The 24762-nt window shown below is 42.2% G+C and overlaps 1 protein-coding gene across 6 annotated transcripts in view; it reads right to left on the bottom strand.

Annotated features, from left to right (window-relative positions):
* Positions 1-24762, bottom strand: part of GAS2 (growth arrest specific 2) — a 157027-nt gene that overhangs the window by 52619 nt on the left and 79646 nt on the right. For 5 of the 6 annotated variants that reach the window (XM_030560179.1, XM_030560176.1, XM_030560178.1 and 2 more), the window contains 2 exons: positions 12467-12530; positions 4034-4178 (listed from right to left, as the gene is read on the bottom strand). In XM_030560179.1, the coding sequence (XP_030416039.1) occupies positions 4034-4178; positions 12467-12530 (209 nt within the window). Of the gene's footprint in view, positions 1-4033; positions 4179-12466; positions 12531-23096; positions 23161-24762 lie in introns of all 6 variants that reach the window. The other variant, XM_030560182.1, reaches the window with a different exon arrangement.

The following is a 24762-nucleotide window of genomic DNA, read 5'->3' as shown; positions in this document are numbered from 1 at the left end:
ATAATGCGGCTTCACCTATACCGCAGTAAGATTTTTTGGCTCCCGAGGACCGCATTATATCAGAGTAGAGGTGTAGTAATAAACCTCATATAGTATTCACATATAAGCAACACAGATTCTCCTCTTATGTTAAGCCATGTGAAAGAGGAAAAAAAATGGGTGATCACAGCTTTTTCAGGGCCACTTTTTTCTCTCGCTCTGCAGAGCTTCTGGCATAGCTTGGGGACTCACAAGAAAGACCCTATAGATCTTAAAATATCTTCAAAAGGATCCTTTGCATCAGCATCTTCTGTCATAGCCCAGTAATGACAACACAGATGATGTGTCCTCCCTTTGGGTCATGGGCAGAGTTCAGATTGGGCCCAAGGACTGGGCCACAATATCTTCTTGAAATCTACATGTATTTTCAGTTACGTAAAATGCTAATATTAAACAAACCTATATTCTTACTTATTAAAAATATTAAAATGAAAAATAAATACAGCAGCAGTTTTTTAAAACATCTGTGAAATCCAACGTTGTGGGGATTCCCAAATCAAAAGGGAATTCCCAGGTGTGGAAAGATAAGGTAGAGGCCAGTGATGCTCGCAGACACTCAGTTTACCATGGAATTTCACCATATAACTGAGTGATGAACTTAGCTCAAAGTTTGTCAACCTGAGGTTGATGGTATGTGAATGGAATTGAACTCTACTGATTTTTGGTGGGCAGATTTACAATTTAATCTACCTACAATTCTCAGATGAAAAGTAAAGGAAGTCCAGTATTGGAGTCCTGAGTATATCTGATACACAAAAAGGAGGCTGTCCAGCAGGGCTTCCTTACTAATAAAATTAACACTACTTTAGCTTAGAGATAGAGTACCTGATTTCGCACTATCTTCACCTTGCATAGCCATTTGCACCTGGGTAAAATACTATGCCCTGATCAAGAGCCAGGATACAAGCTAAACTCAGTGCCGTTGAGAAGAGCTACAGGGAGAAAAGTGCCGTTTATGTTCCCCCTATCCTCAGCTCTGAGATGTTCACCAGTGCAGGGACATGGCCGAGGTAGATGATGTGCTGCTGCACTCTCATGATTGCCTGCTGTTGCATTAGCCAATTGTTATAGTTATAGTTATTGTTATGGTCTGTTATAGCCAGGTGTAATTTAGAGTTGCCTTGAGGCTTCTCTAAGTCACTGGTGTAAAAAATGGACCCCAAAGCCCAAGGATCAGGGATGAACAAGGGCTGTTGAAAGCTAATTTTGTCCCACTCCTCATTTACATCAGCCAAACTTCAGCTCCAACTGAGAATTCAGCTTTGAATGTGAAACCAATGACATTAATATTTAGTAGATGTATATTCTGAACTTTTAGGTGATCTTAAAGTAGCACAACCATCAATGTCAAAGAGCAGATCTGGTTGACTGAACTCTAATTTGACATTCAAATAGCACTTCCACTAAGAAACAACACTGACAAGTGCATGAAGGCAATCATTTCCACATACTGTCCTTCTCTTGGATGAAAGCTGACCTAATGCATTGATGTCAAATGAAACAAAATGCAGGAGGAACTTTCCAAAGGTTTTGTCCACTTCATGTAACACTCAACAGACCTTTTCAGATCCAGTTTGTAAACTAAGGCCCCATAAAAAGAGACTGAGAACAGAAAGAAAGCTGTCAGAATAACTTACTGATGAAAGTTTGAGTAACACTGTCTTAGACAGGAAAAACGCTAAGGTCGTGTACTGGACTCTGTTAGGTATTTTGGTTGTCTGACAAAAATACAGGAACAGATCTGTTATACGGAATAGGAGGCTTTAGGATTTAGGCTTTATATCTGAGGGAAAATTTTAACATGTCAAAGGAACGTTCTTTTTGTTGGAGGTGACTGGGGATATTTATACATGTAAAAAGCAAAAAGTTAAGTAACATCATTTTTTTCTGTAGTTGATCTTCTCAGCTGATGGGCAGGAAGAGGAACTTTTAAAATTGAGTTATGCTTTATCACCTAATTTGAGGGCTTTCCACCTTATTGCTAAAATGATCCAGTGTTACCATCTGACCAGACCTTTTCCCTTGTGGATTAATTGCTGAGAATGATTCCTCCTTCTCTCAAAAATGTGCAGTATATTGTCATGAAACTTACTTCATAGCTTGAAATTATACTTGGCACTAACACATTAAAAATGGTCATTGGGATTGATTTTCTTGTCACTTAATTGTTTTAACACCAGAATTATTCCAGTGACTCCAATGGAAATTCTCCTCTCATTCACAATGGCATAGATCAAGAGTATTAGGTCCAGGATGCTGAATATCAAACCAATCTTAAGATATTCCAGACCTCTACCATCCGCATAAATCAGGAGTAACTCTACTGAAGTCAATGGGTCATATCGAACGTAGGTTGCAGGAGGTGCAAGAGGTATATATGGACTTATATGTCCTCTGATCTTGGGACTGTGTACCAGAGTGATTCTCTAAATGCTCCCCAAATCAGCTTGCCTGTGGCCGCGAGGGTCGAACAGGAAGGGATCGCCACTACATAAATACATGCCAACCACACCGTCTGGTGACACTCCTTATACTAGAAGCCAGCAGAAAGGTGGTGTAGGACTTGTTATGATAACTCTATGCTGCCAAGGATTCACCTGAGCAGGAGGAGGCCTCTAGTAGCCTGGTCTGCCACCTTTAGTGTTGCTTTGTTCTGGGTAAGTAGCATAGAGCAGCTCAGTATTGGGGAGAATCAAAGCCAATCAATTTATACCAGTGTAAAAACTGATACAAACCAGAGGATAATTGAGCCCTTACTGTTGCGTTTGCCATTGCTGCCTCCACAACCTCACTGGCCTGAGGGGCATAGAAGTATTATTGACTGGAATTTAAAAATCAAATATGGAATTGGAGGGCAAAACTAAGCCCTGTTGGGTTTTTTTCTGTCTGGATTGTATGAGCGCTGCCATTAGTTTATAGTGTATGAGTCTGGGGGCAGTGAGGATCAGGAATTTGACTGGATAAATTCAACCCTCTCTATCCCTATTGCTTTTTAAATTAAAGAAGATGGCCGTTCATACTCTCTTCTCTGTTCCCCTGAGATACAGTCACCTCTTCCATTCTAAACATACTCGCATTCTCCACAATTCTCCTAGAGAAGCAATGAGTGAGTTTGCACAGTTAAAGATAACAAAATATAAAAGTTAAATGTAACTCATTTACATTGTAAAAATACATTTTTCATTAAAAGAATGAACATTATATTCCATCTGCTCATTGTAACACAAAAGTGGCACATAGGTTTTTCAAGAAGCGCTTTGTAACTCCCAGGTGGTACATCTACCATGTGATATAGCAGTTACTATAGTAACTGTTTCTTTTTAAAGAATATATTTGTAATTTCCTAGTTAACCTCTTCATTGCTTCAAAATGTCTCTTTCAGCTGATTCCAGCTGTTTCAAAATGAACCCCTCTAGTGGAGTGTAACTGAGAAGTATGATATAAAGAGCTTAATGAATTGTAAAGCAATGTATTTTCCTTGGTAATAGTGAGGAAAAATTTATTTTGCACTTGTTTATGCTACAAGAGACAATGTCTCTGAGACATGCAGAACTAGAGTATAAAAAGAGGCTCAAATGACTCAGAAATGCTTTGTTAGAAATATGTATAAGTTGGTAAGGGACAAATCTCACAGTCTTGATTCAGTCCTTCCTCAGGCAAAACACCAAATGAGAGTTCAGTGAACAACTAATTTAAAAAAATAAAATAAAAATAATGACAGCCAGACCTGGCCCTCAGTAAGAACTTCAGCACTGCAAAGCTGGGCCAAATTGCAGATTTCCACTATCCACTAAAATTCCCCAAACTGCAGATAATCATGGTCACAAGTGATATTAATTGTAGATGCTTGCAAATCTTGTTGTTAGACCTCTAAATGTGGTGAGATGTCAAACTCAGGCCCTTATGTCCTGTGTATGTCAGAATGTGTCATGAAGATGTTAGTCTATTTTTTTGTTGATATCTCATGATCAAAAGCTTGCCCAAGCACACTTACAGCATCATCCAACAGTTTTCCTGTGCTCTTTTTCCCCGGAGACTTTGTTGGGGAGGGTGAAGGAGATGGAAGAGGGGCTGAAAGTATTTCCTCTTGTTCAATCTCTTTCTCCAGCTTTATTAACCCGGGAGGTTCCACACCAAACCTTTTGAAAACATACAAACAAATTACCAGCGCTTACAAAGAATTTCATATCTTAATAGATCATGATGCATAAACTTCATACATACACAGCTGTGCAACACAGAATTGCTAAACATGCCAATGAAGGGATGAGTACATGATATATTATTGTAGCTGCTATCAGTATCATAAATATGCAGTGTGAAATTAAAATAGCATCTCTCATTTAATCAAATTTACAATAAATGCACTTAGTCTTCAGCTTGTTGTTTGTTGGGGAAACATCTATAAATATGTGATATGGTATTTGGTATGTGATAGACACATCCCAAAATTGTTATGATATGAGAGTTTAGTTCAGAGAACATCTACATCGCATTTCACCATCCTCTCAGACTTTTTCTAGGAATTATGAAAACTTAAATAGTTTTCATAATAAATCTATATGAGAAAAGATTAATCTGTTAAACCTGAGCATAACCCACCGTAATAGGTATTATGGCCAGTTTATGGATGGGTAAATGGAGACAGATTCAGGTCAAATTTTTTCAAGAGTGGCCACTGATTTTATGCACCTCAATTTTTGAGAGACCAAGTTTGAATCTGTGGGTTTGTTTGTTTGTTTGTTTGTTTGTTTGTTTGTTTGTTTGTTTGTTTGTTTAAGAACTGAACAGTACTTACTGTTCCAGTCTTAAAGGGTCTCAAGTTTGGCACTCAAAAAATCGAGGCACCCAAATTCAGCGGTTACTTTTACAAGTTTAAACTCAGCTGTTCTGACAGTTTAAACTCAGCTGTTCCCTGTGCAGTTCAGTGCCCAGAGTTAGGAGCAGTTTCTGACACCCTTGTTAATTTCACTCTCAGTTGTTGTTGGGTGTGTGTTACCATGGCAGGCGCAGTTCTTTTCTGCCCCCGGGATGAGGGGATCTCCTAAACACAATCAAAATCAGGAACTATTTCCAAGTTCAAATCTATCCCATTCCCTCCCCAGCAGAGGATCATGGTTAAGATGTCCAAACTGCTTGCAGATCCTCTTTGAAATGTTACTGTTTAAAAAAAAACAACACAAAAAACATGGAGAATATGGTGGAAAGATGTGTTATGATGATTAGGGTTTATTTTGGGCAAAGCAATTTTGCTAAAGCAACTAAAGATTTACGGGAAAAGCAAATAGCACCCATAGACAAAACCACAAAGGGACTGGAGGGGAAAACTGAATATTCAGCAAAATTATTGTGCCTCCTTTGAAAGAAATAGCAGTTTTCATTCCAATCCACCCTCTTTCTACATTGATTTAAACACCTGAAATGTCCTTAGGACAGCGAGTGCAATCTCAGATCTCTTTTTGTTTTGTCCTGCCTGCAGAGTGCAGAGGCTGAAATTAATAAAACTTTCTTTAAATATCTTGTATATTTCATGAAGGCTATTCCAGTTGTCCTTCATTCACCCCTGACTTTCCCTTCCTCTCTTCCTCCTGCCCACCGCTCCCTCCCTGACTGGCTGGCTGTGGTTTTTGCCTTGGTTACTTACTCCTTGGCAGACCCAGCACAGCAGCACCTGCTGGCTCTCTGCAGGTAGCAGCCCACAGGGGCCGGTTGCTGGGGTCGCTGCTGGTCGGTGGCAGGCTGCAGCTGCATTGTTTGTGACACATTCATACACATACACATACATACAGTATGTATGTGTATGTGTGAATGTGTGTGTCACAAACAATGCAGCTGCAGCCTGCCGCCGACTGCCCCGACCCCAGCAACCAGCCCCTACTATTGTATTTTAGTAGTATTGGAGATCTCCTCATCCAGGAGGCAGAAAAGAACTGCCCCTACCATGGTCACACACAGCTTCCCTCCTCTCCCAACAACTGGGAGTGAAATTAACAAAGATGCCATAAACCTATCTTAACCCTGGGGGCTGAATCATCAGGGAACAACTGAGTTTAAACCGTTCTTATGCAGGAGGCAGTCTCTCTGCTGCAAGCTAGAGGGAAGCCTCTGCAGCAGCTTCTGAGTGCCAGGCAGGGAGAAAGCACAGAGCCTAGCACCGGCAGCCTGGCTGGAGGAGGAGGAGGGAAGACACAGAGAAAAATGTGACAGTGAGTTTTCACTTTTTCAGGCTTATTCCAATAGTAAAGTTTTATTACAGACAGTACTGGTAGTAGTAATAGTAGCTTTATTTTCTCTATCTATGTCATGCAATGGGAGGGATCCATGAAGTATGTAGGAGAGGTGGGTGGGTTGCTTGCAATAGGACCATATGGGTAAGAAATGTAAATTACTTTCACCCCTGCCCAGACCCCAGGGCTCCCAGCCGCCTCTGCAGCTGGTAGCTCCAGGATTAATTTAAAGGGCCTGGCTCCTAGCTTCAGCTGAATCCCTGAGCCCTTTAAATCCTGATTTAAAAGCCCCAGGATTAAAGGCCTCACCAATTCTGATAAAGGCCATGCCTCTTCCAGTTGAGGTCCCTCCCCCTCTGCAGGACTCTGCAGTACCGGTAAGTCCTTTAAGTTACTTTCACCCTTGAAATTGCCCCACTTGCCCCCTCACTCTGGGCTGCCCTGTACTTGGCCAATGTCATATAACGAATGAGTAGCAGAGTTGAGAACAGAATCCCAGAATCCTGATGCCCACTTCACAGAACTAACCACTGAACTACACCCCATCTTTTTCTTTTTCAACTGAACAAGAAAAAAATATATATATTATATGATAATTTCCTTTTAGTTAAAGACCACCATGCTAAATATAGGTATTCACATCAAACCAATTCTATAGTGAAAATACATATTGTATTGTGTGTAAAATAAAAACCAGATCCAGAACTACGCTGATTCACACCAGCTGACGACCTAGCCACTAACGTTCTGTACCAAAGACATTATCATAGAACTTAGGGTACGGTACACTTGCACTTCAAAGTGCTGCCGTGGCAGCGCTTTGAAGTTTCAAGTGTGGTCGCAGCGCCAGCTCTAGGAGAGAGCTCTCCCAGCGCTGCATGTACTCCACATCCTCTACGGGAGTAGCTTGCAGTGCTGGGGGCCATGCTCCCAGCGCTGTGGCACTGTTTACACTGAGGCTTTCCAGCGCTGTATCTTGCAGCGCTCAGGGGGGTGTTTTTTTCACACCCCTGAGTGCGAAAATTGCAGCGCTGTAAAGCGCCAGTGTAGCCATGGCCTGAGTCATATAGGCAAAGGGCATAAGTGTATATATTGGCCCTTGCATTTTTCATTACAAATTACAAGCTAATCACACTGCTGCGTAGTAAGTTAATACCCAGAAAACTAAGAACCAAATCTGTGCTTGTATTGGCTGCTAACTGGTGCAGTCTGCCTAACGAAAAGTCAGCCAACATTGGAGCGAACACTTATATACAATCCATTTACTTCCTGTCTGTCTGCAGATGCTGACATGCTCTAAATCATTAAATTCCCCCTGGGCTCTAAGCCTACACCTGCATGAGGCCTTACTCATCAAATAAACCATTCCCACTCGCATTAATGCTGCTTCTTTGCTTCTGCTGCTTTTCAGAATCTAACTCACCTCTGATTTCTATCATTACAATAGACAGTATATAATTATTATAGATAATTTTAACAAACTTCTTTCTACTAATCAGCTGAAATTAAATTTAAACATATATCCTCCATGTATTGCATCACAATCAAACAGCTTAATTAGAAGGTTGAATCGACAAAGAAATCCTTCTGCTTGTCTCACAGTGGCTTGCCGTGCAAAAAAAGGTACAAGCCCCATTCTGAGAACTATGTTGGGAATTTCCTTGTCTACTCCTTTCTAGCCTGTCTTCTCCATAACTACAAATAGAGCAACATCAGACTGTAAAATGATCTCTGATAGACTTCTAAGAGCACCACTTCCAATTTTTCCCAAGGAAAAATTAAGTACAATACCAGAAAGATATAACTTCTCAACAGACTATAATTTTCAAACAAAAGACATCTGGGGGCTGATTTACCCCCTCCCAAAAAAAACTTTTACAGCCACGTAAGAATTCCAGTTCTTTTTGTAGAACAGACAGTTTAGCTATTGCATGTCATACCACCAAAAAAGCAGCACACAGATATATTTGCACCTAATTTGCTTTCCAGAATGTAATTATTCTTTAAGGCATATTTACACATGTAGAGAGATTGATTTTGTTCTCTTTTATGTCAATTTTACCTTAGTGTAATTCCAACTATTTCACTGGAGCTACTCCTACTTTACAAAAGTGTGAAAATGGATCAGACCTGCACAATCCCATTGATTGCAATGGAGCTGGATAGCTTAAGTCAGTACTGCATTTTACCCCCATAGGATTCATCCATCTTTCACAAGGACTATCAATCCACTCATGTGGGATCAGTCAGTACAGAATTTGGCTCATTGTGTTAATTGAATGAAAAGTCTCTGAGTCTTATGCACGCTACTCACATTTCCTGCTTTAATTTCCATCACAAGGACAAAAGAGAAAAATCAGGAAAGTTATTGATTGGGGCCAGTAGCTGATTAACAATTGTTTACATGCAGAACAAGATTTTAGTTTCTGATAATGGGCTGACCCTCTGTCTAACACTGTCCCTGATGTTGCAGTTCTTACTCTCATGAGTGTATTTCAACTGGAACTACTCATATAAGCAAGGACCGCAAGATTGGAACCACAGATTAAAAAGTTTATTAGAAAATGTTTAAAAATAAATGATACAGAGAGTTTGAAAAGTCAGTTATTGATCATCGGGGGTAGCATGCAGAGTATAGGGGGATGCTAGTAGTTTGGTATTGAACCGCACATAGCATATACAGTCTGCCATGTTCCCAATGTGGGGTGTACGGTAGGTGAGATCAAGATACAGTCAGGAAGCAGTGGGGGTACATCGCAGGCTCAGGCCCTGAAGGTCTGTAAAGAGCCTGAAATACAAATAAACTCGTCACTAATGAAAGGCCAACCCACTGTCAGAGGGTGTTCTTTTATTATTTATTTAGATGATTTCTTCAAAAATTTTACCATATTTGAAATTTCACATTCAGTCATTTAAGTGAATGCTCCAGTAACTTGCAATAGTTTCTCTCTTTGCTAGATGATGTGTTCTGTACAAATGGTGACAAAGCTCAATCAAGTCAGGCTGCTCCATCTCTCTGCTGAGTGGGCATACAGTATCAGTCCAGCTCTCTGAACTGTTACAGAAGTTGGGCACAAATCTAATGAAAACATGCTGAAAATTATTTAGATGGTTTCCTAATAATGAAGGCTTCCATAATGTATGGCAAGTAACTGGTAGCATCTACACAGTGACATGTACCTGATACTGACGTGCAAACTAGAAGAGGACAGATTGTGCCTACCTCTTGTCTGGAAAAGGCTGACTTTGCTCTGCCTTCATTGTAGGCTACCAAGACACAACATGGCCCAATGTTTGGGTTGTGTTTTCATAAGAAACCAAAAAAGTCAGGCAGTTTAATGGCTATCTCCCCCAATTAGGGCCTGCTTCTCTTCTCAGTAATGCGGATATAAAGTAGTGTAGCTCCACTGAAGTCAATGGAGTTACAATGATGTAAACAAAAGGGGAATCAGACCCTTGATCAGCAAAATAAGTAATCTGAAAATCTCCTGAGAAACTCCCTCAGACAAATGCAGAGGTCAATTATGGTCTGGAGTAATTCCATTGATGTCAATAATTACTCTAAATTTACACCTGTTTAAATGAAATTAGATTTTTTTTCTCTCTATTTCCTCTACATTCCAGTTACAGTTGAAAAAAGTCTCCAGTCTTTACAGACCCTTAAAAGGTTTGTTTCTAGAAACAATGCCAGTTTAATAGGGTGAGGGGAAGGTTTTGGTTTCCCCTACAAAAAAACCATCTGTACTATCTATCACTCAGTAAAGGCCTGATCCAACTCCCATTCAAATCAGTTGAAAGACCCACTAGTCAATGGCTTGACTAGGAGTTTAATCAGGCCCTAAACACTGAAATCTGAGAAAACAGTTTTTGAGGATTTCATAGGTGACTTTTCATAGTGAATGGATGCTCTCTCCAAACACCTCCTTGTACTTTTGGAGGAGGAAGAAAAATGTATTTAGAACTGCTCAGTGTCTCTTCCTTTCCAAATTCCTTAGGGCTCTGTAGAAGCTCCATTTTAATGTCATATCACTGAGATTCCTGTTCTGAAAAGTGGGCCCCACAGACTGTTGGTTCAGTTAGTTCAATCTTCAGGGTGAGCCGGGCTTTAAAAAGCAAGAAAGATGTCTGTTTAACATCTTATTGTTCCTCATGGGTAATTTAAAGCAATACCTATAGCAGAGATCAGTTTATTAAAATGCTTTTTTCTTTGTTAAATCCAGCCAACATGCAAAACACAGAGTCTATTCAAATCACTCTTGTCTCCCACGTAGCTCAGATTTTAGCACACTTAAAGCAAGAACGCCACTAGACACTTGTCATTTAAATGACATAACCCTGTTATGTTACCCCTTCCAGCATTTCCTGTGCATCTTGAAAATTTACTAGGCGGTAGAGAATTTTCAAATCCCATATTAGGATAGGATTTTTATTTTTTTTTTAGGGTGAGGGGGAAGGAACAAGTTAAAATGGGAAGAAGGTGTTGCCTGTTACTCTGCTCCCAGGTTGGCTAAAATATGAGACATATGTGAAAGGAAAGGGGCTTGGAAGGCTTTGTGTGCTAAGGCAGCCCCACCTTTCCAGCCCTGGCAATCATGCATGGTAGGGAGCAGGGCTTTAAAAAGGAGGGAGCTGCAATCAGCAAGGGAGGAAGCCCTGAGAAAGGTGTGGCTGGAGTGGCTCCTGTGTAGCAGAAGTAACCATCATGCAAGAAACTCCTACAGCTCTGTAAGGAGTCCAGAGACCCCTGGGGCAACCCTGATAGGGAAAGACTGACTTGGCTATCCAGCTGTAAGGACTCCAACAAAGTAAGTACCCCTGAAGTAAGGTGGTGCCACGAATATTTCTGCTTTTTTATTGATCTCAGGAGAGGCCTTATTTTGTGTTGAATCTGAACTTTTGTTTTCCCCCTACCTCGAAACAAAGTAAACAGGTCCACAAGGTGAGGTCCACTGCAAGGATTAGGATACTGTGGCCTGTACTAGGCCAATCGATGGTGACAACTGGGCATGCTGAGGAGCCCCAGCCCAGCTAGGGCTGTGCCCCAGAGAGAGACTTTCTTTACACCATATCTTGATACATTTTTTTTAACATTAAATTCCCATTGACTGCATGGGATGATGAAATGAAGAGTATCTTTTATAAACCAAAATAAACAGCATGGTTTGTTTGTTTTTTTAAAATGCAAAGTTGTGCTTAATAAGTGATAGCACGATATGGCTTGGAATTTGTTTTTACACCTAAGGGATACACTGCTATGAAAGAGTACAAATGGGAAAAGTCAGGATATACAAACTTAAGTTAAAGAAGTCAAATGCATCTGGCAAAATTCTACATTCGTTCCCATGCAATCCCCATTGGAATGGGGCTACATGGGTGGGAGGGAACAATTTAGTGAAGTTGCTTTTCAAGACGTGAATTAATTTAAAGCAATTTTTTGCTAAAAACAAAGAATGATACCTTGTTGAGTTATAACGCCCCGTGACTAGCTTGTGACATTCTTACTAACATTGAAAATACCTTACTCCATAAGTAGCCACTTTGATTTCATGTAAGGGACTACAAGTTCACTGTGACTATGTAAGGATATCACAATCTGACCTCTACGAATAAAGCATAGACAGAATCTAGCAAGAGCAATAGTTGTCTTAGTAGCAGAGATTCAATCTCTGAGCATGATTCTTATCTTAGACTTGTGCAAATCAGGAGTAACTCCACTGAAGTCAATGAGGTTACAGCCAGAGTAAATAAAATCAGATCTAGGTTATCTGAAGGCAGATTCTACTACCACTGAGGTCAACGGGAAAACTTTCATTGACCTCAGTGGGATCAGGATTAGATTCTAATATAGAATATTTAGGGAGAAAATAGTTTTGATTAGTTACAGAGACATGATTATAAGGAGTAAGAATTTAACAACTTTATTTAGAAAAATCCTGTTCTAATTTTAAACTTCTTTTCATATCAGTTTCCCCCTTGCAATATGAAGACAGCAGAAAAATCGTATTGCTGTATTAAGGGAGATTTGATAATATTGTTTGAACAACTGCCCACAATGTTCTTGTGTAACTATCAGTAGGTGTTTGCCTTGACCCTGGCCAGTGTAAATGTTAACATGAAGATGCCCTGAGTTAGTAAGTCTCTCAGTAGCCACTGCAATCAAAATATAAATATTTTTTAATTCTCGAAATATTTTCACCTACCTGGCTGCAATTCTTCCAAGTTCCAGCAAACAAAGACACACTTCTCTGGGCTGCTTGTGGAGGACTGCGAAAGCAAAATGAAGATAGAAAATATTTACAATAAAAGCTATTTTAAGGGTTTCAGTAATAAACAGATTGCAGCTTACTAATGGCTGTCAATAGCATGTTAGTCCTGAATGCCTCTTTTAGGCAAAACTGTCATTGGCTTCCAAGATATTTTTGCCTGAATAAAGAGTTCAGGATTAAGACCCAAGATGTAGTGTTTCCAAAGTAGCTTCCAACTCCCACTGAATTTCCCATAGGGTCCTTTGAAAATCCCAGCCTAGATCAGCAAAGTTTGGTTTATACAATTTGGTATAATACAGCCTACCTATAGCCATTATACATTAAATGGAGGGCTCCTAAAGAACGTTAAAAACTAATGAAATATCAAAGGGTTCTGGATCACTTTTTATAAACTAAAAAGATGTTTTCTGTAGGAAACCGTTTTTCTTCCTCTGCTTAAATGAGCAAATATTAAAATTATATTAGTGGAGATAAATTCTTCTGTAAACTTGATCTTGTATTACTTGTGCACCCAAGCACTCCCTCTGAATACAATGTGTGTTTAGGGTACTCAAGGAAGTCACTCAGCTCTTGAAAAGAAAGCTACTTATCTGTAAATATTGTTCTCTGAAGATATGTATCTATGCAAATTGCCAGGCTTGGGTCCAGCGCAAGATGGCGGGGGAGGGGGGTTGAAGAGTTCCCATAGCTTTTACGCTTTGGAGGCAGCTGCAGTACCTCATAGACCACTTGGTCAGGTACTTTTGGAAGCACCATCATGTTCCAATATTAGTTCCTTTAAAAACTTGGAGACGGTAACACCCTCCTACCCCAAAGAGGCCCAGTAAAATACATAAGGAAAATATACAAAAAATGTGAAGGGAGAAGTGTGGGTGATGAGCAATCCATTTGGAAGTATAGCTTCAGAGAATAAGAATTATGGGTACCTTGTTTTCTTTTCTCCAGAGATACCTGTCTTAGTGGAATCCTGCTCTTGGGGATAAATTCAGACCTTGCTATAAATGGACAAGTTTCCCCTTGTCTAATGGAATATTTGCCTTCTTACTCCAGGGCTCAATTTTGCACCTGAAGAATAAATGAATCATGAACCAGAAGACTAGTGGCAGAGAAATCGGTCTACCTTAGTTGTGTTCAAGAGAGCTTAGATAGATGTTATATGAACATATAGGGAATTTGCTGACTCATTTGATTTAGCCAGGTGAAAAACATCTCCCAATAGGTGCCTCAGAGGCTAAAAATTTAAAGTCAATGAAGTTTTCATCTTCTCCTCCATGCTGTACACAGGGACCTCTGAGTGGGAACTGCTGAGATAGATATATCTGAATATAATTAATACAAAGTTGGACAGATCCTCAGCTGATGTAAATTGGTATAGTTCTATTGATATCAATGGAACTATGACAATTTATTCAGCTGAGGATCTGTCCCAATAACTTTTGGGATTGTATATTCAGCAATACTTTGAAAAAAATATATATGCATTTTCATCCTAGAATCTGAACCAAAAATATTTCCAGAAGGAAAACTGCATAGCAGAAAAATAAAGTGGCAAAGCATTGAGGACAGAATTTCCATTCTACTGCCATCTGTTGTTAGATATATCAGAGATGTAAAAAAAGACCTGGATACGCCATCCTTCCTAGTATTCTTCCTTGCCATAAACTAATTCATGGATAGAAGGGACTTAATCTTACTGAGAAACCAATATGTTTAAAAAAAATAAAGTACACCGATGTCCCAGACTAATATTCTGCTGCTTCCACCTGAAAACTGTTTCAACATAGTCAATATTTTAAATGTACCTTAATGCTAAGAAATATATAAATATAGAGCCAGAACACATTGGATAAACCAGTTCTGGAAATATCTTGGTGGGGTATAGGGGGCAAATATTTTTGACCGCTACTTTACATCTGATGTAAGGCTGGGCAAGGGAGACTGCATTTTTGGCGGGAGAAGAATTTGTAAACATAAGAAGAAGGTTTGAATGAAGGATATAAAGTCTCTGCCAATGCTCAAACTTCTACTTCTTAAATGAAAACAATGTGCTCCAGTGAATCTGACCCACAATGCTCCAGACACATTTCATGCATTTCACAATGAACAATGTGAAAGAGTGAAATCATTGTTAGAGCATGACAAGCTGTGCAGGCAATAACTAACCATAAAAACAAACATCTGGTGATGTGATAAGAATATGGTGATTACAGTATTTCTAACAGCAAAATGTTAGCATTCCTGAGGACTATACCAGCATGCACATTCATGAACTTTGGGGGAAAACAAAGGCCATTCTGTATAGAATACAGTACCCACTGGAAATAGTTTAGATTCTCAAAACAGAATTCTTATATTTTTACAACTAGTGCTTTTAAATGGACTATTAGCTAACAAGGCAATGTGGTCAGGAAATGTGGTTCGGAAAGTCAGAAGATGTGGGTTCCATTCCTACCTCTGTTACAGACCTCTTATGTGAACTTGAGAGAGTCTCTAAAGCCAAAATTTGCAGAAGTGAGCAATGATTGCGGGTGCCTTTTTTTGGATGCTCAATTTGAGATGCCATCTATCTCAAACTGGAGGTACTCAATATTAGTATCCACTTTTTGAAATGTGGCTGCTACTCTGCACATTTTCCCTCTGCAAAATGGGGGGAACAAAACCTCCTTTTCTAACAGAAGCGCTGTGAGGCTAAATTCAGTGTTTGTAAAGTGCTTTAAGATCTTTGATGGAAGGTGTGATAGAAGGTGTGGAAATCTTCTAAACTTTTTATGCCAGTGTGACTTTCATTTATGTTATCCTTTGACAATGATGTAAGCAGGTATTTCAGACTGTAAATGTGGAACTGAACAGGAAAACCTGTGTCTGTCTTTGTGATTTTTGAGGAAAATGCCCATGCATTGTCTGCACTGGAGCAAGGTAGGAATCCTGTTTAATGTGTCTGCGTTCAAGGGTTAAAAAGCAGTTCCTTGATACCAGTACATACATATATTCAGTAACAAGTAATACAGTTCATGGATTAGAGGAAATTCCTCTTTGGAGTGAGCGATTACAGATTCAGATGGAAATCTTACATCTGTACCTGTGGTATGCTGTTGCTTCCTGTGGGAACTGTATTCATAATTTTCTGAATTACTTACTGGAATCTAACTTAATGTATGTTTCTAAATTATTACCAGTACCTCAACTTCTGATATGAAAGGTTACCTAATCCTTCAAACACTGAGTGGCAAATACAAGTTTGCTAAATACCAGATTTATTGTAATTGTAGCAATAGACATTCATCTTGACAAAGAAAGCATCATAAGGAACAAAATAAGACGCAATGGGCCAAAATAATTAATGTTATAACTCCACTGATGTCTATAGAGTTACACCAGGGATAAGTGTGGTCCCTTATGTCTTCATTTAGGGCAAAATTCTCTTCTCATTTACAACCCAGGTCAATGTACTGGATGGATCATAGAATATCATAGAATATCAGAGTTGGAAGGGATCTCAGGATGGATGGATGGATGTAAAAAAGGAGACAATTGTATTTTCCTGCCAACAATTCACTCTGTCCTTAAGAAGTACATCATTTAGCATATGTAGATTCTTTAATTATATAGTTTATATAGCAATTTAATCCCTCCCAAGCAGTTTGTATAAAAATATACATTTGTGATTCATCTGTTCTGATACCTAAGTTTTCATCCTTGTGTTTGATGTTCATTTTCTTATCACATGTATTCAATGCATTTCTAGTAATAATTTCAAGACAATATTATTAAACGAGCACTAACACACTGTCTTATCACATACATGTAACATTTATGACATCCAAAAACCTACATTAAAAACTGTTAAGGTTGCAAAATCAAGCACTTCATAGTCAGAAAAAGACAGAAATAAGGCTGCCTACGCAAACTTAATTTGACCCCCCCTGTGCATTGGCATATGCCAAAGGCTTTAATTTACATGATCACATACTACTTTTTCCACAGGATCTCTGACTCATTCTGTGCACAGGATGAATAGTATTGTCCATTTAAAAAAAAATCCTCATCATTCAGTGTGTGGCCACATGCATTATTCACTGCACACTATCCAAACCCTGCATTGAATACAGAAATATTAGTTTCCTTCTAGGCTTTTCTGTGGTGCTGTCATCTTAGTGGTTTACAACATTAATGAATTTATCTTCACAACACCCATATAAGGTAATGTGGTATTATTATCCCCATTTCATACATGGAAATGGAGCCATAGAATTAAAGCCAAACTTGTCAACTAATTTGAAATGCCCTATTTGAGATAATTAGGGTCTTATGTTTCAGCGTATGTAGCATTTCTTAGCATCCATTGCCCTCTGATACAGTTGTGAGAGCTCAATGCTTCCACAGATCAGACCCCAGTGTTTCAAGTCAGACACCCAGAAAATGAAGAATACGCAATCAGCAACCACACCTGTGAAAATTTTAGTTTAAGTGATTTTTCCGAGCGACACCAGGTGGTTGGCCATAAAGCGAAGGTACTTCCTGTGTGGTGGAAAGATGGCAATGTGGAAGTACGCGTCCTTCATGTCGAGGGCGGCATACCAGTCTCCAAGATCCAGGGACGGGATAATCGTTCCCAGGGAGACCATGCGGAACTTCAACTTGAGCATCCATTTGTTGAGTCCGCGCAGGTCTAGGATAGGTCTGAGGCCTCCCTTAGACTTGGGAATCAGAAAATAGCGGGAGTAAAACCCCTTTCCCCTCTCGTCTAAAGGTACCTCTTCTATAGCTCCCGCAGCGAGGAGAGAGTGGACCTCCTGTAGGAGGACTTGCTCATGAGAGGGGTCCCTGAAGAGGGACCGGGATGGGGGGCGGGAGGGCGGTGATGAAGCAAATTGGAGGTGGTATCCTTGCTTCACTGTGCACAGAACCCAAAGATCCAATGTCAATTGGGACCACGCCGGGAGAAAGTAGGAGAGACGGTTGATGAAGGGAGGGAAAGGATCCTGTCCTGAGACTGGTACGCCATCCCCGGGCGCACCTTCAAAAGTTGGACTTAGGGCTCGGTGGTGCCTTAGAGGGCCCATGGTTTTGGCCCCCTTGGGGACCAGACTGGTGTCTGCGGCCACCCCGCCCGCGCCTTCTACTGAGGTCCTGCCTCTGGCGAGGTGTAAAATATGGGCGGTGTGCTTGGGGCCTGAAGGGTCTACGCTGGGTTACGGGGGTATGCATTCCCAACGAGCGCATGATGACTCTATTATCCTTCAGGCTCTGCAGCCTGGGATCAGTCTTTTCCGAGAACAAACCCTTGCCATCAAAGGGTAGGTCTTGGATGGTGTAGTGCAGCTCAAGAGGCAGGTTAGAGACCTGGAGCCAGGAGATGCACCTCATGGTGATTCCTGAGGCCAAAGTTCTGGCCGCTGAGTCAGCCGCGTCTAGGGAGGCCTGGAGAGAGGTTCTGGCCACCTTCTTTCCCTCCTCCAGGAACGCGTTAAATTCCTGGTGTGAGTCCGGGGGTAGCAGCTCGGTGAACCTACCCACTTCTGCCCAAGTGTTATAATTGTATCGGCTCAGTAGAGCCTGTTGGTTGGCCACTCGGAGCTGTAGGGCCCCCGCTGAGTACACCTTATGACCCAGGAGATCCATCCGTCTGGCCTCTTTGGACTTTGGGGCCGGTGCTTGCTGGCCATGTCGCTCCCTTTCATTGACCGACTGGACAACTAAGGAGGAGGGAGAAGGATGAACGTACAAGTACTCATACCCCCGAGAGGGTACCATGTACTTTCTCTCGACTCCCTTTGCCGTCGGTGGAATGGAGGCTGGAGACTGCCAGAGGGTGTCGGCAGTGGCCTGGATAGTTTTAATGAATGGCAGTGCGACCCGGGTGGGAGCATCAGTGGTGAGGATGCTCACTACAGGGTCCTCGACTTCCAGGACCTCCTCCACTGGGAGGTTGATATTGAGGGCCACCCTGTGAAGGAGGTCCTGATGTGCCCTGAGGTCTATCGGCGGGGGCCCTGAGGATGAGGTCCCTGCCACAGCCTCATCCGGTGAGGAGGAGGAGGATACCCCGGGGATGAGAGGGTCCTGGGTGGCCTCCTGCTCCTGGGACGGTTCCTGCTCCAGCTGCCCCGGGGAGTCCGGAGGATGTGTCGCGTGCTTTTCCGACTCAACCGGGGGGGCGGGAAATGGTGGCCTCTGGTGCCCGATGTTCTGAGGCAGCAGAGCGGGTCTGGACTAGGGGGGCACTCTGGGGTTGGTGGTACGCCCAGGGTGTCCAGAAGGACCACTGTTGAGGTCCTATGTCCTGCGGCCGAGAGTCCTGGAAAACTCCTGTAGGTACCTCCGTATCCCGGTCCTGGTCGTAATAGCTGTCCGCCTGGGAGGATACGGATGTCTGTCTGGACGGCCATGGTGGAGCAGAAAAGCCTGGAGCCGAAGTCCCGACGGATCTCGCACCCCTCGATCGTGGGGACCGGTGCCGGTACACAGAGCGGTACCGAGAGCGAGACTGGGACCTGCGACCGGAGTGCCAGGAGGTCGACCGGGATCTCTAGTCTCTACGCCTTGACCTGCTCCGGGAGGTACGGTGCCTGGGATGGTGCCGAGAACTGGAGCGGTACCGCGAGTAGCGGGTTGGGGAGCGAGAGTCCGACCGGAGCCGAGAGTCCGACCGGTGCCGAGAGTCCGACCGGTGCCGTGGTGAGGAACAGTGCCGAGACCGAGAGCGACGTTGAGAGCGGGAGCGACGTCTCGACTCAGAGCGCCTGCAGGATCACGATCTTGAGTGGTGCTGGTCCACTATGCTGGCAGATGGTGGTCTGGTCAGGGTCAGCTTGCCCATGGACTGCAAAACCCGCACCGGCAGTGCCGGGGGTAGGGGCAGTGCCGCCTCGGTGATGGTGATCAAGTCCCTCACCTCGGAGAAAGTCTCCGGGGTAGATGGCAAAGTGAGCTCTACCACGGCCGGTGCCGGGGAGCTGTCAGGTGCCGGACTCAACGGCCCTCGTGGGGCTGGAGTCGACGGTACCGGTTTTGGCTGCGCCGCAGCAGGTAATGGTGCTGGGCAGTCACACCTAGGTGCAGTCTCTGGCTGCAATGCGGGTGTTGCCGTCTGACCCTTCGCCATCTTCAACCTCGGGGAGAGGGAGAGAGGGAGTGGCGCGGAGTTGATTTCAGTGCCAGCGGTGGCCGATGCCAGGAATCCTTAGGCGTACCGGCGACGCCCAGTGCCATAGGGGTGCCTCTGCTCACCGACTGGCTCGTGCTCGGTGCCAAGGGCGACGGTGTCAGGGCCGCTTCCATTAGGAGCTGCTTTAACCTAATGTCCCACTCCTTTTTAGTTCTCGGCTTAAAAGCCTTGCAAACTGGGTACTTAGCCGATAAGTGCGATTGCCCTAGGCACTTCAAACAGGAGTCATGGGGATCTCCTGTTGGCATCAGCCTATGACAGGCTGAGCACTGCTTGAAACCCGGTGAGCCAGGCATGAGCTCCGGCACCGGGTGCGGGGAAGGGGTTACCCCTCGAACCTCGCAACACCTACTAACTAACAACTATAACTATGAACTATAACTAAATCTAATGAACTATATATATAGAATAACAGTTAACTACACTACAAATATAACAACTAGAAGAGACTACGAGTAGCTAGGGAAGGTGGAGGTCAGCTAAGCCGCACTCCACTGTTCCAACGACTGACACGGGCGGTAAGAAGGAACTGAAGGGTGGCTGGGTCGGCTGGGGTATATATCCAGCGCCACAGTGGCGCCACTCCAGGGGGCGCCCAGCCAACCCACCGAGTGTTGCTAGGGTAAAAGTTTCTCCGACGAACGTGCACGTGGCGTGCACACACCAAACTGGAATGCATATGAGCAATCACTTGAAGAAGAAAAAAGGGTATCTGAATAAGTAATTAAAGACTATCATAAAGCATATGTTCAAGAGGGCTGAGTTAAGGTTACAAGTGCAGCCATAATTTGAGCATTTTCTTAATTCTTATTAAGAAAAATTCTCTAATTAATTACTTAATTCTGAGTGCTTGACTTTCCAACCTTAATTTTCAATTAATGTAGGTTTTTGGGATGCAATTTCCTAACTTTAAAAAAAAAATTAAATATAGAAAAAACAGTTTCATCTTGTGAAACTATATTGACCCTCCTCCCCCCCTCCCCATATGGATCATCAGCAGGATGGGGATCTTTAGATCCACTGGACACCACTTGAGCAAAGGGAATAACTGGTAATAGTAGAAGGTTGTTATCTTCTATGTGGGCCTCCCACTAGACGGGGATGGAGATTCACACTTTGCAGGTTTCACAGCTATTTGCTAGACAGCAAAGGATTGTTGAGTACAAAGTCCTTTAGGTTTTCTAGAGAAGTGTTCTCTAATAGTTACAGACTCTTCTGCACCTGTCCCCTGCCCTCCACCCCAGCCTCTCTCTGTCCCATTCTGCTCTTATTCCCTGCTCCCCAGCTCCTACATATATTTCTCAGCTTCTCCCCCACAACTCCTGCCCCATCCCCCGATGCCACAGCTCCTGCCCATCCTTCTCCCACTTGTGTCCTCCCCCACCCTGGCTCTTGCATCTCTCCTCCACCCCCTTGTCTTTAATCCTCCCCCATTTTGTGCCCCGCTCTTCTCCTGCCCCTTTCTCCCACTGCTGGATCCTGTTCCTAACTCTCCCCAGGCTTCTATCACATTCCTCCCTCACCTCTTATCCCTATCACCCCACCCTACATCTTTTCATCTTCCCACCCCTGTTTGTCATTCCTCTGCACTTGAGTCAGGCTATTTCTTCTTTCCCCTCCTCACTATCTGGGGAGCATTCAGAATGCAGGAGAGACAGTTTTCAAGTTTGTGCCTAGCACCACAGAAGGCTCCAGTATCTGGGAAGAGTAATCGCAGGGAAAGTCCTGCTCAGCCCCTGCAGACTTGGCCTGGAACATACTCAGTTACTCTGTAGGGATGGCACCTGCAGTCTAGTCAGCATTTAGGAACTGTGAGAGGATGGAGCATGCTCAGCTGAGACAGAAACTTCAGAAAACATAGCTGCTAAATTTTAAGAAGTCTTTACCAAGCATGTGAAACTTGTCAGAGGTTTATAACTTGATCAAATCTGGGCAAATTTTCACTGAAATGGCAAAAAGCACATCCCTGACACCATGGTGACCTGGCCCGCAAAATGCTCCAAAGTATAAAGGTGCTCATTCTTATTTTCATATTTTCCCCTAACTCTCAGGAATGGATGAACCACTTCATATGAAACTTTCCAAAAAAATTCAGTCTGAGGCAGAAATGCTCCATAGAAGATTTCAGCCCAAACAGTTTGAGGCTGGCAAGCTATAAGCAGCTGAAAACAAGCTTTTATGGAAAGCGTCTGGCAACCTTAATTATAGGCGTCACTGCCTACACTGCCTATTACAGCAGTTGGGTTGAATTTCCACTACTTGTGACTAGAGTATTATATGTCATTAATGTGGATTTTCCCTGACCTTTATGGGGGAAATTTTCAAAAGCACAAATGAGATTTAGAACTTATCTCATTGACTTTCAGTGAGATATAGGCCCATAACCCACATTTGTGCCTTTGAAAACCTCATTCTAAATACCTGGTATCCACCCCATAATCACCAAAGAGGTTTGTATCCTTTAACCTTCATAAATACCTGAGGGAAACAATCCCACATATTGGGACAATATTATGACAACAAAATAATAGTTATTCTCCACCTTCCCCCAAACTCAATTTAGTTGTTCTGCACCACGTTCAAGTTTCTCAGTGTTCCAGAAAGAGTGATAACATCACACTCTTATCTCAGTGAGCTACTTCACTATTTTTTTCACTATATTCAATTATAGTGTTGGTATATCTCTCAATCTGTAAAAGTTTTTCAAATGGGATGTATCGTGACTTCTAAATCTCAACTGTGATATAAGTATGGAATTAAATATGGAACAGCTAAACTCTTGAGATTTACTGGTCTATATTAATGTAGTGCTAATAAAATAGGGTTCAAGGGGCTTTTATAGTCCTCTGAGTGACCAGACACACTCAACAATGATGTGGATTGTTTAGTCAAACACCGTGAAGGATAGAAACAAAGTCTTATTCTGATGCAAGTGGATATGAAATATAACCCGATATTTCAATTTGTAAATAGTCATTTGAAAAAGAGTGGCACAGTCATAGATTTTATTTTGCTTTTGCTTTCTTTTTAATGTGAAATCTGAGCAAATACTAAGAGTATTACAAAGTAAAAACTGCTCTACGTTGTGCATATAAAAATGTAAGCAATAAATATTTGCTTGATATTTTTGACAGAAGTGAAAAAGCAACATTAGTGTGGAGGACATAGACATCTGTGTTTTATTCTACTACTAACATTAGAACAATGCAGACCACTGTTTAGAGCACCTACTCTACTAAAGGGTGGTCATTGTATTGCATCAAAAGAAGTCAATGTCAGACATCTCTCACACACACACATGGAATATACAAGCACAAACGATGAATAGAACAATACCATCAAAGACACCTAAAACAAATCACACGCATTAGCATGCTGGCACAGTTAATGGCAAACCCTTTTCTTGCGGTGTAGATTCTTTTCGAAGAAATAGATGAAGAATATTCTTTGGCTCCACATCCTATAACCATCCAATAACATTAGAATATAGACACAGTCATTGTTAACAAAGAGTCCTCAACTTTCTTAACTATGTGCATCAGCTGAATTCTATAATTCTTACCTTGGCAAAACTCCTATTGAGGCTAATGGGAGTTTTGCCAGAGTACAACATTCTTCAGGTCTAAGCCCCATACCAAAATAACCTCAGTATTGAATGCAAACTTCTTCTAGTAAATTGCATTATCATAGTCTCATGGATCCACTGGCCTATATCCCTGCACACGGGAATTTCTACAGGATGTTGTAAGTGCAAATGCTACTACAACCCATGGACTGCAACACTCGTTATTTGCCTACAGGACAAAAATTTGGACCGTAGATAAGGTTGTTGCTGGTAAGTAATTCTAATCCCATATTCTTTAGATATGCTGTTTGTGAAAGACATGACTGAAAGGGACACTGTGTTGGAGCACCAGTGCTGAGGAAGATGCAAGGAGTCTCCCCAACCCCCCCTCTTGCACAACTGCATTGTGGCTGGTCAGAGCGGTACTGATCAGTTGTAGTACTCAGGACTGTTCCATGCTAGTGTTAATACTGCTGATTTGGTAAAGGGTTGAGGGAAGGGAGAAATGTGGTGTGAGAGAGCGATGCCACTGGTAGTTCCTGGGTCTTGATGCATCAGTCCCCTCTACTGCTGGAGACATTACGCCGGATTCTTTCCTGCCTTGCTCCTTGTGCAGTCATACCTGTTCATAGTAAGTGCAAAGTGAGTATGACATGGTATCATTGAGCTCTAGTAGCATTTTATACCCACTTTACATGGGTGTAACTAACTACATAGGGGGAAAGGCAATGGAGAAAGAGATCTATTGGGCCAGCCTGAGGCACAAGGACCCCAGAGTTCCCACTGAAATGAGGCAGCTGAGCTTCACAGACTCCTTTGTAGTGGAACAATGCAAGTCTAAAAAGGTCTAAAAGTATCTCATTTGACGATAAATTACTAAGGAGCAAACTATTCTATAAAAAATGAGCTAGATTCTGTTCTCCATCACTCTGGAGTAAATCAGAACTCACTTCTCTGACTCACACTGGTGTGAATGAGTGAGATTAGGATCAAGTCAAGTGTGTGTACACACTATTTACACACTTCAGGATTTATACCCTTTAAGGACCTCTGTAAAATCAAGTTGCTTGATGACATGATCATTGTACTTAGAAAAATAAATAGAATACATCATTTCTTCTACTTCCTTACCAAAGATCCTGCATTCTCACCTGGTCCCACAGGGGCTGAGCACTCTGGCCTTGCGCCAACAGAGCACTTAAGCTTGTGCTTATACTTTAAGCACAGGAGCAATAGCTTTAAAAATATACAGGAATTTGAGGGGAGAAGTGTAGGCGACAGTGGTAATCCATTTGGATGTATACCTTTTGTTCTTAAATACATTACTGGATCAGATCCAGAGTGCTCAGTACCTTGCAGAATTGAGGCCTCCCTAACTCCCAAAACTCCCATTAAAATCAATAGTTTGTCGCTCTTTGGGGCAGTGATTATACCTGCTTCTGTGTTTATACAGTGCCTAATTCTGAGGGAGGATATCTGTGAGTGATTATGGTCTAA

Source organism: Gopherus evgoodei, chromosome 4, assembly GCF_007399415.2.
Source record: "Gopherus evgoodei ecotype Sinaloan lineage chromosome 4, rGopEvg1_v1.p, whole genome shotgun sequence".
Lineage (NCBI taxonomy): Eukaryota > Metazoa > Chordata > Testudines > Testudinidae > Gopherus > Gopherus evgoodei.
The sequence above is the reverse complement of the archived record's forward strand: the minus strand, read 5'-3'. Positions and strand labels throughout refer to the sequence as shown.